At 44.2% G+C, this 17,089-nt stretch overlaps 2 protein-coding genes across 3 annotated transcripts in view; both read right to left on the reverse strand.

Moving 5' to 3' along the window:
* The window catches only part of Foxp1 (forkhead box P1), a 527,364-nt gene extending 514,851 nt beyond the window's left edge, over positions 1–12,513 (reverse strand). Inside the window, exon 1 of the mRNA XM_052722207.1 lies at positions 12,493–12,513. The gene's annotated coding sequence lies outside the window, so the exon portion shown is untranslated. The remainder of the gene's footprint in view (positions 1–12,492) is intronic.
* Positions 12,513–17,089, reverse strand: part of LOC128100114 (uncharacterized) — a 92,621-nt gene continuing 88,044 nt past the window's right edge. The window contains exon 3 of one of the 2 annotated variants that reach the window (XM_052722215.1): positions 12,513–12,627. In XM_052722215.1, the coding sequence (XP_052578175.1) occupies positions 12,525–12,627 (103 nt within the window). In that variant the 3' untranslated portion in view covers positions 12,513–12,524. The remainder of the gene's footprint in view (positions 12,628–17,089) is intronic. The other variant, XM_052722217.1, reaches the window with a different exon arrangement.

Raw genomic sequence — 17,089 nt, forward strand, 5'->3', positions numbered from 1 at the left:
GTGTGTGTGTGTGTGTGTGTGTATGCATGCACGCACCTATACGTGTTTAGGTGCACTGCATACATGTACAATCTCACAGAGGCTGGAAGAAGAACTGGGGTCACAGGTGGTTGTGAGTCACCCGTGGGTGCTAGGAACCAAACCTAGGTCTTTGGTAAGAGTAGTAAGAGCTCTAAATCATTAAGCCTTCTCTTCAGCTCTCTCAAAATATATGTGAAAGGTCATTTAAAAGAAAAGTTTCTGTTCCTAATCACTGTATCAACTTTGCTATGGCCAAATACCTACCACTTGGACAATAATTCTGTTTTCTTAAACCCTCTAAAATTTTTATTAAACATTGCATTTAAGCAATATTATCTGAGAAACAAGATGATGTGTGAGTTCTATTTTTGCTACAGATTTAATATACACTGAATGTATTAAAATAATATGTAAGTTTCATTTTTGAAAAACTTCCATTTGCATCTACTAGGAAATTCGTCTTAAACTTTACTGGTGAGATACGCAATGGCTTCTATAAAGTTCTGGCTTTGAAGGGAATAGAGATCACACAACAGCTTTGAAAGTCCTGCTTCTTCCATGACTTCTCGTTCACTGTACCATCCATCCCCAGCCTCGCTTCTACCTATATGTTCTCTTCTACCTCAAAAAGGAGAGGAGAGGCTTTAAAAGGTCATTCTAAATGAATCAATAATTATACAGGACAGCTTAGCTCAAGACAAAAATTAAAGAAAATCTATTTGCAATGTATTTTCCCCACAGAACGAAGAGTAAGTGATTGTGGGGGAAGTCAGCGTGGCGGAAGCTCATGTCATGCTGAGGATGGCTGGGTTGGTAAAGGGACACCTCCCAAGCACGGGGACTTCAGTCCCATCCCCGGAACCCATGTAAAACTGCCAAGTGTGGTGTATGTACTTGTCATCACAGCTCTGGAGGGGTGGAGAGGAGCGGATCCTTGGCACTCTCTGGCTGGCCAGCCTAGCCTACTTGGTCACTCTGGCCCAAGAACCGACCCTGTCATGAAGGAGGTAGATGGAGTATCTCAGTATACCACTAGGGTTGTCTTCTCGCTTCCACAAGCACAATGGTACACGTACGTACACACACACACACACACACACACACACACACACACACACGCACCCCACATATACACAAACCTGCATACACATAGCACATTGTAAAAAGGGAGCTGGCAAGAGGCTCAGTGGGTAAAGGTGTTTGCTCCCAACCCTGACAGCCTGAGTTCAATTCTGAGGACACCAGTGCCAAGAGAGAACTGACTCCTGCCAGCTGTCCTCAGACCTTCAAGACATGCGCAGTGTGGCACCTGCACCCCACCCCGCCCACACAAGCACACACAATAATTTTGTAAGTAAGCACAAATAACAGAATCTTGAGAGCTTCAGTGCTCTCTGTCCCCTTGGACTAGGGCTTCGCAAGAGCCATACCACAGGCCAAATCCAACCTGCAACCAATGAGTTACATGCAACTTTATTCTTAAATGGATGAGGACAAAATGAGAATAGTATCACTCCTTTGTGACATGGAGAGAAGACCCCAACATTCACATTCTAATGCCTGACTGGAACTCAGCCACGCCCATTCATTTGCATATGGCCCTAGCTGCTCTGCTCCAGTGTGCCAGAGGGAAACAGCTGTAACCGACCAGGCGGCTCAGAAACTTAAATTAATCATTCTCTTGCTGTTTCCAGAAAAGGACTGCTCTTCTCTAACAGAGACAAAGAAGCCAGAATGGATTTATCCACATACACATAATGCATTTGAGTTTCACTCACATAAGTTGAGTGTGTGTTGAGTGCAAGTGTGAGTGTGGAAGTCAGAGGAGGTACTTGGGTACTTGTTCTCTCCCCCATTCTGTGTGAGACATTGCCTCTTCACCGTTTGCTGCCATGTACCTCAGGCTACCTGGCTATGAGCTTCCAGATTCTCCTGTCTCCCATCTTCCCACAGAGATGGGAAGTGCAGGGGTCACAAACATGTGCTAATGTGTCTGGCTTTTATGTGGCTTCTGGGCATCAGAATTCAGATCATCAATCAGGCTTTCACAGGCAAGCACTTGACCCACTGAGCCAGCTCACTCTGGGGCCAGCCTAGTGCGCGCGCGCGCGCGCGCGCGCACGCGCACACACACACACACACACACACACACACACACACACACACACCCCAGTGCCATTCAGTGTTGTTTGTTGTTTTTGCTCTTTGGGGGGCTGACCATCCAGCTCCCAAAGAAGTCACTCACGGAGGTTTATTCTTACTTATAAAGGCCCGGCCTTAGTTTGGTTTGTTTCTTGCCAGCTTTCCTTAACTTAAATTATCCCATTTGTCTTTTGCCTCTTGGCTTTTCCCATTCTCTTACTTCTGTAAATCTTACTCTTACTACTTGGCTTGCTGGGTAAGCTGGGCGGCTGGCCCCTGGGTCCTCCTCCTTCACTGGCTTTTCTCCTCCCAGATTTCTCCTTCTATATATTCTCTCTGCCTACCAGCTCCACCTATCCATTCTCCTATTGGCCATTCAGTTCTTTATTAGACCATCAGGTGTTTTAGACAAGCACAGTAACACAGCTTCACAGAGTTAAACAAATGCAACATAAACAAAAGTAACACATCTTACAATAATATTCTACAACAATTGAGTGCTATTCATGCCTCATTTTCCACCAGCCTGAGCTCGGGCCATCTTACTTTCTCATAGAATTCACTAGACTATTTATTAACCATCCTACAAATAAATTAGCCTGACACCCTTTTTAAAGCAGCAGCATTATTAATTAAAAAGCTACCGCCACCCATGCACAATAACTTTCTTATATCTTAATATGCATATCCATAGACTGATTATAACAGCGCCAAGAGATTGACAGGAAATGACTGAGTGTAATGGCCCAGAGGAGACATTGCATTGATCAGTAAATAATACACGTTCCTTCAAACTGTCTACCTGCATATTTACACATGTCAACGCGCACAGGCTTTTGATGACAGAATGCGTTTTTCAAAGATCTATGTAAAAATTCTAACACCGATTCAAAAAAATTTTTTTTTTCAATCACAAAATGTTCCTTCTTTCTGAGGCTACAGAAGGCTGAAATTTTAGCCATCAAATAGCGCTGCCTGGAGCTTTCGCCCTTCCATCCACAATGATCCTGATGGTTCAAAGAAAACCTGCAAATGACTCTCCAAGGTCAAACACAGTTCCAAGAAACACATATTCCTGGTCATAAGGTCTCTGCTCTTTAACAGACTTTTCACAGCCAATAAGGCATCCTAACCGTGCCCATGCTTGCCACACAAACAACCTGAGGCTTGAGGAACAGTGGTGCGTTCACCAGGGTTACAGTCTCACGCAGCGGTCAAGTTCTCTTCAGGGAAGCTTCGGGCCTGACAGCTGGATTTAACGCCTTCCCTGGGCAGTTCTCAGGCCAAAAGCACTGCAAAGTGTGCTCCCTGGTCCTTGGAAGATGTGACCCATGGACGAAGGCTATGGCAGCATATCCCCTGAAGAACTCTTCTCTTTCCATCCTCAGAACTCTAATTCCCACTACTAAAGAGAAATGATGGGCAACCTTCAAAGTCTACCTATGAATCTCTTACCTCTTTCCGCCAAAAGAAGCTCACCAACCCATCTGTGACCCTAAGTAAGCACGGGCTGCAGGTGGCACATCCCTCACGATAGACACACAGTAACTAAAAGTACAACCTTCATCTTCATCCTTTCCTCAGATTCCCTGTCATCAGAAATCAGGCAAACTTTGCTAGAATCACATACTATGGGCTACTATCAATCACATGACAAGGGACCTCCCATTTTCTCCAACATATAAGAGGGGACCCCCACTCTACTCCCTTAGCCTGAACTTACATAGACCTCCACAAACCTGCCATCTATTAATACCTATCTATAACTGTCCTGATAAATACCTTACCTCAAAAGACAATCTACATCAATGCCCCCGTTGAAACCCTAATTTGTGGTCTTACAGAATGAGAGAAGAGAATCTGGCAAGCCCCATGCTTAGGCTTCCAGTTCCTATAGAATGATTCAGAGGAGTAGCAGAAGGAAGATCTCTAACACAAGTATTATAGCCCTGGGCATGTCACAATTACTACAGTATGTCAACTACGGTCACTGGACAGGTCAGACACAGAATGCCCAGGTGTCAGGCTGAATCACTGGGTCTGCCTTAAAGTCTGGGCTGGTTGGGTGTATTGCTCCTAACCCCAAGGCTCTAATCAATCTGATACCCCAGCAGCTACAGAGGAAAGGAAGCGGAGTACAAAGACATGCTTATACCCCATGACTGCTGACTATCAACCACTAGAATAACGAATATGCTAGATAAGGACTTACACACACACACACACACACACACACACACACACACAGGCACACACGCACACTCATTCAGGGGGTGAGCACATGTTAGGAGAGGGGCACATGTGTTTGGAGGCCAGACATCAGTATCAAGCGCTTCCTCAGCTGCTCTCCCCTTTACTGTCTCTGAACTCAGAGGTCCTGGCTATGCCTAGAGGAGCCAGCCAGAAAGCTCCCAGAAAGCTGCCTGTTGCCCCTCACACCCAACCTCTCCCCAGCACTGGGATCACGGACACAAACTAAGACACCAGGCTTTTTCTGTGGATGCTGAGAATCCAAACTCAGGTCTTCGTAATTGTATGTCAAGCACTTTAACGAAAAAGCCACCTCCCTACCAGTGCCCCCACACACACACACCTTCTGAAGGCTAAAAGTGACCCAAATTTTTAGAAAGTACAGAAAGCTGTAAAAACCCTCAGTCACTGGAATAAGCAAGATGCTGCCCCCCGTTATCTGTCTTCTCTGAGTCAGTGCAGAGAAACCACAAGTGGCATGCCACTCACCGTTATATAACCCAGTCTGCAACTTTCAGAAATATGGAGAGAAAGTTCCCTTAATAATACCCAAATGCACCTGCTGTTAAAAATAGTACTACATCCCACTCATTCCTGGAATGAGTCTTGGCTGCCTGTGCTGCAGAGCTACCTAAGAGCAGAAGTCCCTGCCACTTATGGACACGGGGCCTAAAATATCACAACAGCACTTGGCCTTCCCGACACCTCGCTCCTATTACCGCAAAGGTCGCACATCAGGGTCTTCCGTCTGACGCCTGCTCTCTCCTGGGGTTTTGTTCCTGGGGTTCAGACACTCAGGTATTGGGGCTCAAGGGGTTGCCAACAAACAGAAATGCATTCCACACTGTGAGCCCACTGCAGACATCCTGGATGGAAAATGGATATTGGGAGGAGGGGCTGGAGTTGGGAAGAAACTATTCTCTTTTCTCCTGTGGGCTTCCTAACAGCCCATGTGCAGAGCAAATTTCAATTTCTAGTGCACTGCATCCCACTTCTTTGTGTGTGTTTCTACGTGTGCCAGTGCACACACACAGGAAGGCACGGGCAGACCAAAGGAGGGTATTTATCACTCTCTGCCCTATTCCCTTGAGACAGGGCCTGTCGCCGAACCTGGAGCAAGGCTGGCAATGAACAAGCCCCAGGGAGGCTAGTCTCCACCCCTCCACAGCACTGTGGTATAGGAAAGCACAAGGTCATACTCAGCTTTTTGTGTGGCGCCGGGACTTGAACTCAGCACCCACACTTGCACAGCCGGTGCTCTGACCCACTGAGCCATCTCCCCAGCTCCACTCCTTTCACAAAGACAACTATAAACTCTACCACCTTCCCTGTGGACTACCATCAAAGGACCCTGGAGAGCCGTAAAACCCACTCGGACAGCAACAAAGAGCAGGTGCTCAGAGTTAGTCCATACGGAACCTGGCTCCAGCTTCGGTAGAGCCCGCTTCTGATGCCCTGTGATCCTAAATGTGGGACTTGAGTACTTAGCGTCTGCCTCCTTAACAATAAATCCAGAATGATAATATGCACCACACAGAGGTGCTGTTAGGAGTAAATGAGATAACCAATGTGATACTTAAGCTAGTGCAGGGGAAAATAAGTGTCTAATGAATGTCTGCTACGATTATTTCTTACAAACATTACTAAACTCAGAGAACGCAGGAGGGATACAAAGACTTCATCTCATGAGCCCATTCCAATCAATCAGACAAAACTATATAGCCTACTGTGCAGGGAGAAATCTAAGAGCCACCATCAGAGCAGAACATGGCCAGAGGTCTGAGTTTGGTCATCCTTGACCAAGGTCAACAGCATTACCCTCTGAACAAGGTATGCGAGGTGGATAGCCCATATCTTTATCTGCCATTGCTTTCCATAACTCCAGTGACATAATCAACACAAATAATAATACACAGCACACTGAAATGAAATTAAAATGTACATTAACTAAATGATAGCTTAAATGTGCTAATTGCTCATTTTTCTTTAAGAAGGAATTAAAATGATGGCAATTCTCAACAGGCAGCTCAGCAGCCTGCATATGAAACGAGATGGAAATTTCCTTCTCATGGCCTCTGCACATAACTCCAACCAAGTTAACAGAAAACAGAGTGTTTTTTAGAACAACGTGTAATGTCTAAGTTCCTAGAATTTTACATCACGGAAGCCATGTAAAATCTAAAGGCTGACTGCCTTCCTCCTTGGTACAGCTTATCGATAAGCAAGGTTAACAGAGTTATCCTCCATCCCACTGGCTCAGCACCTGGCACACATGGGTACCCGCCCTTCCCGAGAGACACTGTGCGGCAGAATGAAAGTCAGTCTCCAGTTCTCACACCACCACTTCCTCGCCAAGTCAGAGCCAGGAGTGACACATAGGTAAAGGAGGGTGAGAACAGCCTCCCCCTCTTACCTTCTCCAACGTCACAGAAATTGAAAACAAAATGAATACCGCAACCTCACAATGTTTCTCACCTAAAACACTCAAACCAGAAGACAGGCAAAAATAAACTACCCAGGAAATTCAGGGGGCAAGGTGCAGGTATGTCTGTCAAAAACCCTTCTGCGAATGTGGGTGTAATCACAACACTTAGGAGTTAGACCCGAGAGGACCACACAGTGCCACACTGTCTCAGAAAAACAAAAGGCTCAAGATGTAGCTTACTTGGTTAGCACAGCCCTGGGTTTAATGCCCAGCACAAAAATATATATCTGTGTGTATGTATACATATATACATGTATACTTACACATTTCTATATTAACTACCCCATATCAATATCGTCCACATTTGAGCATGCCAGAGCACATTTATGGAGGTCAGGAAACTTCGAGGGTTGGTTCTCACTTTCGATACTGTTGAGGCAGCACTTCTCTAGCTGCTTCTGATCTCATACACCAGAGTAGCTGGCCTGCAAGCTTTCAAGCAATCCTACCTCAGTCTCCCACTTCACTGTAGGAATGCTAAGAGTACAGAGGTAGGGCACAACATGCAGCTTTTAAGGTGGGTTCCAGGAACTGAACTCAGGCTTGCATGGTTAGCGTCTCTACTACCTAATGCTTAGCCAGTTCCCTGGTCCTCATATATAGGATTCTTCTACTGACATAAGAAGCATGAACATTCAGTGACTGTGTACCAGATAAGGGTGAACTGGGCATATAAAAGGTCAACTCGAAAGACTTCCCTAAAGCTATTTGCTTTATAAACGATGGTGCCACTGATACCACAAACGGTGAACTGATAACCTACAAGATTGAAGGTGGAAAATTCTTAGAGACTTAGACCTTCGGTGTCTGCCCCAAGCGCGGGAATGGAAAGGAAACGATCAAATCCTGTGTTAAGAATGTTCACCATCCTTGATTCAGGCAAGAAGTGTGTCTAGGTGCCAAACGAACAAAAGCTACCCGATAGATTAAAAGTTTATTCTAAAGCAAATTAGTATGTCCAGGAAAATGCTTATATAATCCCACAAGGGGCTCAGAGAGGAATGGGAAGTACCTGCAATATAAATGCAGATCACCTTTATTACAAAGTTGGGTCATATTCTGATTCCTAGCCTAATTTCCTATATCATAAAAACCTATATTCAATTTTATAAATAGCAGATAGCAAGAATCATAAATTTAGTTAATGCAGAAATTTAACAATTTTTTTTTTTTAAAAAATGAGAGTGAGAAATGGCTGTTTCAGAGCAAGTATCAGAAAGGGTTCTTTCTCTGAAGCTATGGTTTTCCCTCTGACGCCACCTCCTTGGGGACATAACTAGAGAGAAATAAATTTCACAGCTAATATATATGAAGTAACATGTTTAACATTATCCAATGAATTTATATCTACCTACAGCATATAAATTTATTCCACATAAACTGTCGCCTCCAACAGAATTCATTAAAACAACGTTACAGCTTCTGAATTAAATGCAATCTTCTAATTGGAATTTAATCTTACAATAGTAGTTGGTGGGTTTTCTCTTTTAATTCACAAACGGAATAATTCATTCACGTGCTTCATAGCTCCATCTGAAAGAGGTAACAGCACATTGGACACGGGCTGGCTGCCCACTGCTGTGAGGCCGGAGGGTCATTCATGGCTATCCTGCCTCTGCTCATGGGCAGGAAAGGATGGACACTGGCCATGCTGAATGAATGCATCACTAATATACTCTATTACCTCCGTGAAAATGTCATGTTAATTTCTGATCTTCATCAAGCCAGACAATGGCTTATATCACTGGCCGTTAGCCAATTAGCTATGTGGAAAATATTCGGCCAATTACATTACTTATATTAGGTTAGGGACTGGAGAGAGAGGCAAAATAAACGTGTTGAAAATACTGGGGAGATAAAATTTAAGTTGACACTGTCTCCGCATGCTGGAGCCCAAGTTATACAATCTGATAGGCAGCTGCCAGTGCTTATAAATGCTTATTAAATCTCGCTTCTCTTTATGGCATGAGAGAAGATCTGTATTTTTACCAATATTAGCTTCATTGTGTTATGAAAGAGACCAAAATACTTAAGATCATTCGCTCCAGCTTATAAAACATATTATATAGTTTATTAAATTGTTGAAATTACTTTTCAGAGTCAAAATTTCACAGACTGGAAGTTTAAGCACAACCAAGTGGCTTGGCCCAATGACAGACTGCAACCCAAGGTGGCCCAGAAAGGGATGTGTCAGCCTGCACTCCTGTCTCAGACCTCTGGGGAGAGGGGGGAAGGGAGGAGTTCGTTCTCAAGTTTTATCTAAAAAAGCAAAGATGCCCAGCTTCACAAGTCAGCCTCTTGCCTGACTTGAAGTCAGATGGGTTTGTATCTTCCAAGTTTCTACTTCTCCACAAGTCAAAAGTTAAGAGTGTGATCATGAGAAAGATCAAAACCAAACTGAAACTGGGAGGATGGCAAAGTTGGTGAAGTACTTGGCATGCGCGCACGAGGACCTGAGTGCAGGTCCCCAGCCATCGTGTGTAAAAGCTGCACTTGTCGTCTTGGCTCTGGGAAGGGAGAAAGAGACTCAACCAGACTAGCCTTCTCTGCAAGTTCCAGGCAAGCAAGAGACCCAGTCTCAGAAAACCAGGTGCATGCTGTATGAGGTTGACCCATGAGGCTGACCTCTGACCTCTGCACACAAAGACACACACACACAGACACACACAGAGAAACTGTACATGAATCAATGAAAACAACATGAACAATGTGAGCAAATCACTCACACCACTTGGTGCTTAGACTGTGTCACCAGATCTGTGGAGAGTTTGGTGGTGGGAAGAGCACAAGGCCAGAGCACAGCCTGACAAATAAGCCAGAACCTCTGCCATTCCTCGTCAATCTTCTCAGGAACACTATGCAAATCCAGACTGTTATTATCACATGTATTAATAACCATGGCTAGCTGCCTATTAAATATGCAACAGACTTAGCCACTCTTCACTCCACGGCTCAGACAGGGAACGACATTAACGAATGCTTCATGCTCACACCAGCAAACAGAAGGCAAATCAGAGGTCTGTCAGGTGAATGGTGGGCTTAAAGAGCCACAGCCCAGAGACAGACTCTCCTTTCTCATTCCTTACTTCGTTATACAGACATGTTTACTGCCAACACAGATTCATTACATTAGCCATCTTCTGACCCCAAAACGTTGGCTACAATGATCTATTTGTGCAACCCTTTTATCTCAGTTTTATTCCCCTGCACCCAAGGCAGAGGATGTGCCATTCTGACCACCCACCCTGTGGATCTGACCTGCTTTACCATGAGGACACATTCCAGGAAATGCCTCACGCAGAACAAGAGTTGATGTTGAGACTCAAGACTCCAAATGATTAGCGATTGTTTTATTACTTAATAAACTATAAAGTGTAAAAGGCACAAGACTATGACTGAGTTGGCAGTGAAAGGACTCGATCGGCCTTCAGGTGCACAGCACTAGGCCAGGACAAGTCCCTGCATCGCAGAGACTTCATCCTTTGGTGTGCCTCAAAGCCGACTTGGGGGTGGATGAAAATGTCAGAATGAATATCCCAGCTCACAGGACCTCTACTTCCTACTAAAAACACAGCCCTGGGAAGTTTATTGCAGTCTGAGAAACATAAAGCATTTCCTCATTTATAAAAACTAACAATGCTATTCAACATGGACTAACAGTAGATTCTTTTTCAAAAGAGTGATTTTCATTACAGTTCTTTAGACTGACTTTTCCGATAGTCTTAACAACTGAAATTGACAAGTAAAATAGGCCGACTATTCATTAAACCTACTCATGTGGTTTTGTTCAATTTCATACAACAATTTCAGGACAACGAGACTGAGTCAGACTCTCAGTATTGAAGTCAGGGGTGACAGGTAAGAGAGGCTGGGCTCCGTGACGTTTCAAGACCTTCAGAATCCCAACCACTTCTATGAATTCTCATTTGTACTCCAGACAGATTAAAGATTTATTGTCCACTCCACCTGTATGTGTGACATCTGCTCACCAATCTAGAGACCATTCACCAAAGCCGAGCAAAGGACTATCGCACTGGAAACCCTCTGCGAGGGACCCCCAGACCTGACTTAGGACCCTGAAAATTTATCTAAGATTTCATTCAGCTCTACCGCCACATGACTCCACTGGCCATTTTATTTTTATACTGCATACATCCTTGTCTTGTTTATTGTTGATTGTTTGCCTATTTCTTGTCAATGAAAGAAAAACTACTGTGCAGAAAATAACAGGATGATATTTTCTCCCTCTCTAGCTGCAGTAAAATGAAATGAAAAGTATGACTAGTCTGCTCAGAAACGTGAAAGTCAGCAGGCTCTTGAGGGACAGGATGGTATGGAACAATGGGACTAGTTGTTTTCCTAAAGTTCTGTGAAATCAGCATGTCAACATGCTCCCTAGCCATAAAATCTTCAAAAAAAATCTGGCCCAAACACCTGAATGTTTAACAGTGTTTTCAAGACGCACCCATTACCAGAAGACATCTCTTGGAAAGAGTGGTCAGTTGAGGACCAATTCTTTCGTCCATTTCTAAACTAAGCCCAGGAACATCAACATCCCACTCAGATGGGGAGGGCTTCGGCACTGCCATTTGTAAATGAAGAAGGTTTGCACAGACAACTTCCAGAACCTAGTTAGTACAGACACCATCTAATCCATCACCACGATTTGTACGGAATACAGGGAATCAAAGGAAAGAGATTACATACGCATCAGTTAATTATTAGTTAACTTTGAAGATGTGTGCCTTTTACTCTATTCTCCCAATTAAATATGTTTTGAATACAATTCCACTAACGAGATGAGTTTATGCCAATGGTTCTTAGCACTTCATGTCACTCAATAAACACCTGACACGAAATGGTCCCCATAAACTGGCTCTATTCTAGGACAAAGCTACTGCGGGATGTCAGACATTTCCCTAAAACCCTCTGCACCTCAGTAAGTGACTAGGTGTAAAGGTAAGTCACAATTATTCACTGTTGCACGGGAAGCCGTTGCTTTCTCAGGAACATGGTAGATGGTATCAAATGTAGAAAGTACACATAACAGGAAAATATCACGTCCCTTCTGTCACGCCCCTGAATGACCTGATGAGGCAGGTAACAGGGGCAAAAGTCCCCAGAAATTTTTAAGAAAGTGGTTGAGAAACCCAACTTTGCAACCCTTTGGCTTTTTCGGGGGCCCATTATGTGAGGGCCAACGATGGGACCTATCCGCGAGCAAACTGGGACTCAGGATGAAGGAATCACAGCTGTGCGGCAGTGTGGCCTGCGTTACTGGTAAGTTATGACAGGGCTCAAGAAGCAATTCCTCAGACAATGGTGCCTTCCTTCCAAAATTCTGATTGCCCAAAACTCATGATTCAGAGTCTTATTAAAATACAACAAAGCCAAGTGAGAAAAGTTCCCTCATGTCCTTCCTCCGATTCCTGTAAGAATCATCCTGAAAGGTTTAACAATGAGATGCACACCATGGTGTGGCCCTGCTCTCACAGATGTGTTCACCACCTTCTTGGTTCATCGTCTTCATTGACTTTTTTTTTTCTTTATGGTCTTGTGACTTTTCAAATGAATAGTCACCAACTTTCACTCACCCTTTCGGCTAGCAGGCATCACACCCATCCGTTCATGGCTGAAGGCAAGTCAGAGAAGGGAGCGGAGCGCAGCCCTCACCATGGCCGAAAGGGTTCCCTTGGAAACTGGGATTGTCAGCAGAAGCTTCTGGGACACTGCAACACAAAAATGTTTTCACACATAACTAAGATGTAACTTCTGAAACCACTACTTCCTTAAACTTGAAAACAGCAACACAGACACCACTGTAGACATGGGGAAAACACCGTTCCAACAGTATGATGCTCACAAGCAGGAACTGGAAGCTGTTTTTGAACGACAAAGGCCATTACTTACTTAGACTTCTCTATCATCTTCTTAAATAGTTCAGCATTTCAAATGTACCATGTTCTATCAGAAAGGCTCGAGTAATACAAATCCATATTAAGTTGAACCTTATACACATAAATAAAAGTATCTTTTCTTGTTAGATAATGCTCTTTGCCAGAGGATGAAAAAAAAAAACCACTCAAAAAAAATGATAAAAAACTAATAAATTATAATCATTTAAGATAGTAATAACCATGAAGAAGAAAATAGTAACAGAAATAAGTCATAATGCTTTATGCAAAATAATCCCATTTTAATATTCAGGTGGTCTTGAGTTCTGCAGGGACCACACTCATGTACATATTTCCACTGAGAAAGAAGACACAGAGAGGGGCTCAAAATTGAGGAGGAGCCTCAGATCTGCCCTCAGAACAGCACTGTTCAACTATGTGGCCCTGAAGAGCCTTTACTGTGCTGAGATGCCAGTTCTGCCACGTGTAAACATAGGTATTAACCAGTGCTCACCTACCTCCTTCTAGTGCCCTTAGCTTTTCTATCATAAAGCATGATTATTGAAAAGGAACTTGAACTATTAGCTTCTCCTTTCCTTTTTAACATCATGATTAAGAAGTTTATGACATGAATCACTCTGATGTCTAACTGTCATCAACACCAAAGATGGACTGTGGGCAGAGTATTGCAAGTGTTTAGGAAGACTTTCACTCTGGCACAGGGACCTAGTGCTGCTGAGCTGGCAGTCAGTGGCAGATGGCATCCCCTGGGTGTCCACAGAAGGCTTCCCTTCCTCCCCAGAACACAGCACCAACTGCAGAGAAACTCAGTCCCAGTGTATTCCAGATCAGACCTTCTCAAACTGTGGAAGTATCACTGAGATCTGTTCAAAATGCAGACTGGGGGACCGTGCTTCCCAGGACTGATTTAGTACATCTGCAGTGGACCCGAGACTCCGTTTCTACCAGACTACCAGAAGAAACAGTGACTGCAAGAGTAGACCATACTGAAACCAAATGGCAAGTCCTGTGCTCCAGCTGTCACAAATATCCTTGAGTCCCAGACTTAGAGAGCTTCTCCAAAGCTATGGACTCTATCTCATACAGCAAAAAGTCATACGCTAGGGTCCCTCATTCTCTGAGTAAAGGCTAAACACAGTCTGAAGAGCCTTATATAATCCGTTCTCTCTCATTCCCTGACATGACCTCAGACTGCCAATTCAGCTCCTCACTACTACCAAAGCAGACCCAGTAGGCTTCTTCCTGATCAAAGTGAGCCACAGGTCTGGTGTCCTTGTTAGTCCAGCCCCCGGGAACCCTACTAGTCTACTCCTTACACAGAGGGTTCTTTCTCATCTCTGTGTGTTAGGGACATTAGCCTCTTAAGGAGCCTGTCCGTCCACCGACGTAAGCCTACCTCCTACTTAGCCTCAACCGTATCATCCTGTTTGCTTTCTCGGGAACCAATAACATCGTTCACTCCACCTGTGTTCCTCATTAGACCATCAGCTCCCTGAGATAAAAGTTCTGCCCAGCACTTTAAAACTGCCAAAAAAGTACTGCTGCATAAAAGGCACTCCATACAGATGTTTAGTCAACAAATGAATCAAAAAAAATCACAATTAAGTAAATCAGCATCTCCTAAAATAGAACTGGCATCGATGGACAGCTAGATATAAGATACTGTCTGAAGGATTTTACTATCATTACTCCATTTCATAAGAAGTGTGTTATAGGGCCTGAAAGATAGCTCAGGAGTTGAGAGCACTGGCTGCTCCTTCAGAGACCCCAGGCTTGAGTCCCAGCACCCATATGGTAACTCACAAATTATCTATAACCACCACTCCAGGGAATCTGACTCCCTCTTCTGGCCTTTGTAGGCACATGCAAGTGGTACAGACACATATGATTGCAAACATCCATACACATGAAATAGAATGGAATAGAATGGAATGGAATGGAATGGATTGGAATGGATTGAATTGGAATTGATTGGAATGGATTAGCGTGGAGTGGAGTGGAGTGGAGTGGAGTGGAGTGGAGTGGAGTGGAGTGGAGTGGAGTGGAGTGGAATGGAATGGAATAGAATAGAATAGAATAGAATAGAATAGAATAGAATAGAATAGAATAGAATAGAATAGAATAGAATAGAACAGAACAGAAAAGAATAGAATAGAATAGAATAGAATAGAAATAGAATAGAATAGAATAGAATAGAATAGAATAGAATAGAATAGAATAGAATAGAATAGAATAGAATTTGTATTACCAAGTATCTAATATAGATACTGAGGCACAGAGAATCCCAGGGACTGGGCTCTGTAATGCTTACTCTGAGAAATGCACACTTTCCGAAGCCATTGCACAAATGCAAAGTCTCAGATCCTAAATTAGATGGCCTTCTGACACAGGCTTCTGAAGCAGGTTGGCTCAACTGAGTCTTGGTTATGAGACCTCATGGAAGACACTTTGGAAGACACATGGAAGCTCCCTTTCGAGTATAGGAAGAGCTGGGGCACCCATAATTACTAGGCACATAGCAACACACAGTGGGGTTTCTAGAGCATCTGCTGCCACAGACAAATACACTAAGCCAGATCACCTCCCAGCAGAATTCCAGAACTGTTCCAAGATAGCACCTAATATCCTTAATAGTTTATATTTAAAGAAGGAGAGGAAGGTGAGAGGAAGGAGGAGGAAGGAGAAAAAGGAGGAGGAGGAGGAGGAGGAGGAGGAGGAGGAGGAGGAGGAGGAGGAGGGGAGGGGAGGGGAAGGGGGGAGGAGGAGGGGAGGGGGAGGAGAAGAGGAGGGGGAGGGGAAGGAGGAGGAGAAACAGAAGCAGCAAAGAATGGTTAAAGTTACTCTTTTGTCTCTGATTCTAGAACAATTCAGAAGCCCAGTGAAGGCAGGAGGAGGTGGGGTTAACCACAAAAAGTTTCTGGTCAGCTGATTCCTTTTTAGAGGAACTGTCTTCAACCGTTTTAGAAGGAATTAGAAACTGGGATAGCAGCAGGGCAGCAAAGTACAAACTCCTACTGAACAGCCAGGGGCTAGGCAGTGATAAAGAGCCAGCAAAGCATCTAGAGTGAGGATTGAGCCTAGACGCTGTCCCAAGGGGTTGTTTTTTTTTTCCTATGTGAAGGGCAGCTTTCCAGTCAAGCCACTGGTGGGTCAAGCCACAGCCTGGGACTCTGCTCAGCAACTCTGCCATGCTTCACTTAAAATGCAGAATAGTAACCAGGAATACCCAGAAATAAAGGACCAACTTCCACTGTGGTTTGTGGGGCAATTCTGTTTGGTTTGGGGGTGTTTGGATGAGCATCCACCAGACACGGAAACTGTCTCCACTCAGCTTTGTAACTTACTAAAACAATTAACTGCTCTGGGCTCCAGAAGTGAAAGATACAGCCACTGAAGAAAGACAGACAGCCAAATAAATTATCCAGAACACTGCCCAGAGGCAAAAGCAGTCTACCTGGAAGTGTACACCCGGAAAAACTATCTTCCAAAACAGAAGGTGAAAAGAGAGCCTTCCAGACAAAAAGGAGTTTACCACTTCTTCCTGAGGACTAATGGTAAGCTAAAAGAAAATGATTTTGAAGGACAGTTCTTTGATTTCAATATGTAGTGTTGAGCCAGAATAATGGGTACTTGAGAGGAAACAAGTACATGCATTAATAGAGCAAAGGGCAGGTATCAAAAAATTTAAATATATGTGAACACACACACACACACACACACACACACACACACACACACACACACACACGTCCTAGACTTCGTACTCAGAGCTTACTTGTTCTTTCCACACACTGTAGCTATGTCAATCACCAAGTCCAGGGCGGCAGAGTCAAACCGAGGCACTAGCTTTAGACGCAGATCCCTGCCCTCCATACAGACCTGCACCATCAGATTTCGGAGAGCTTCATGTCTACCAGACACCCCTCATAACTGCAGCCCACTGCATTTCTCTCCGAGCGCTCCAGGCCAAGACACTAAGGGCTCAGTCCTGGGCAGTTTGGGCTGTAAGCACCTCGGGGGCATTGTGCTCCTCCACTCCCTTCCAGCCCCAAAGAGGCCTGAGCCCAGGAGGTCAGCTGGAACACTGCTCCAACCTGCTAATCAAGAGCTGCAATAAATTAAAAGCCCATTAAAATATTTTAGAAAAAGCCTAGAAGTGCTCAAACATTAATTGTGCCATATTCAATCTGTTTTCCTAGAGATTTGAAAAGCCAGATTACCACCCTGGGGGTCATTAGAAAGGATGAAGCTTTCTCCCTTTGCCATTTACATATTT

Source organism: Peromyscus californicus, unplaced genomic scaffold (genome assembly GCF_007827085.1).
Source record: "Peromyscus californicus insignis strain IS unplaced genomic scaffold, ASM782708v3 Scaffold_6__1_contigs__length_162567912, whole genome shotgun sequence".
Lineage (NCBI taxonomy): Eukaryota > Metazoa > Chordata > Mammalia > Rodentia > Cricetidae > Peromyscus > Peromyscus californicus.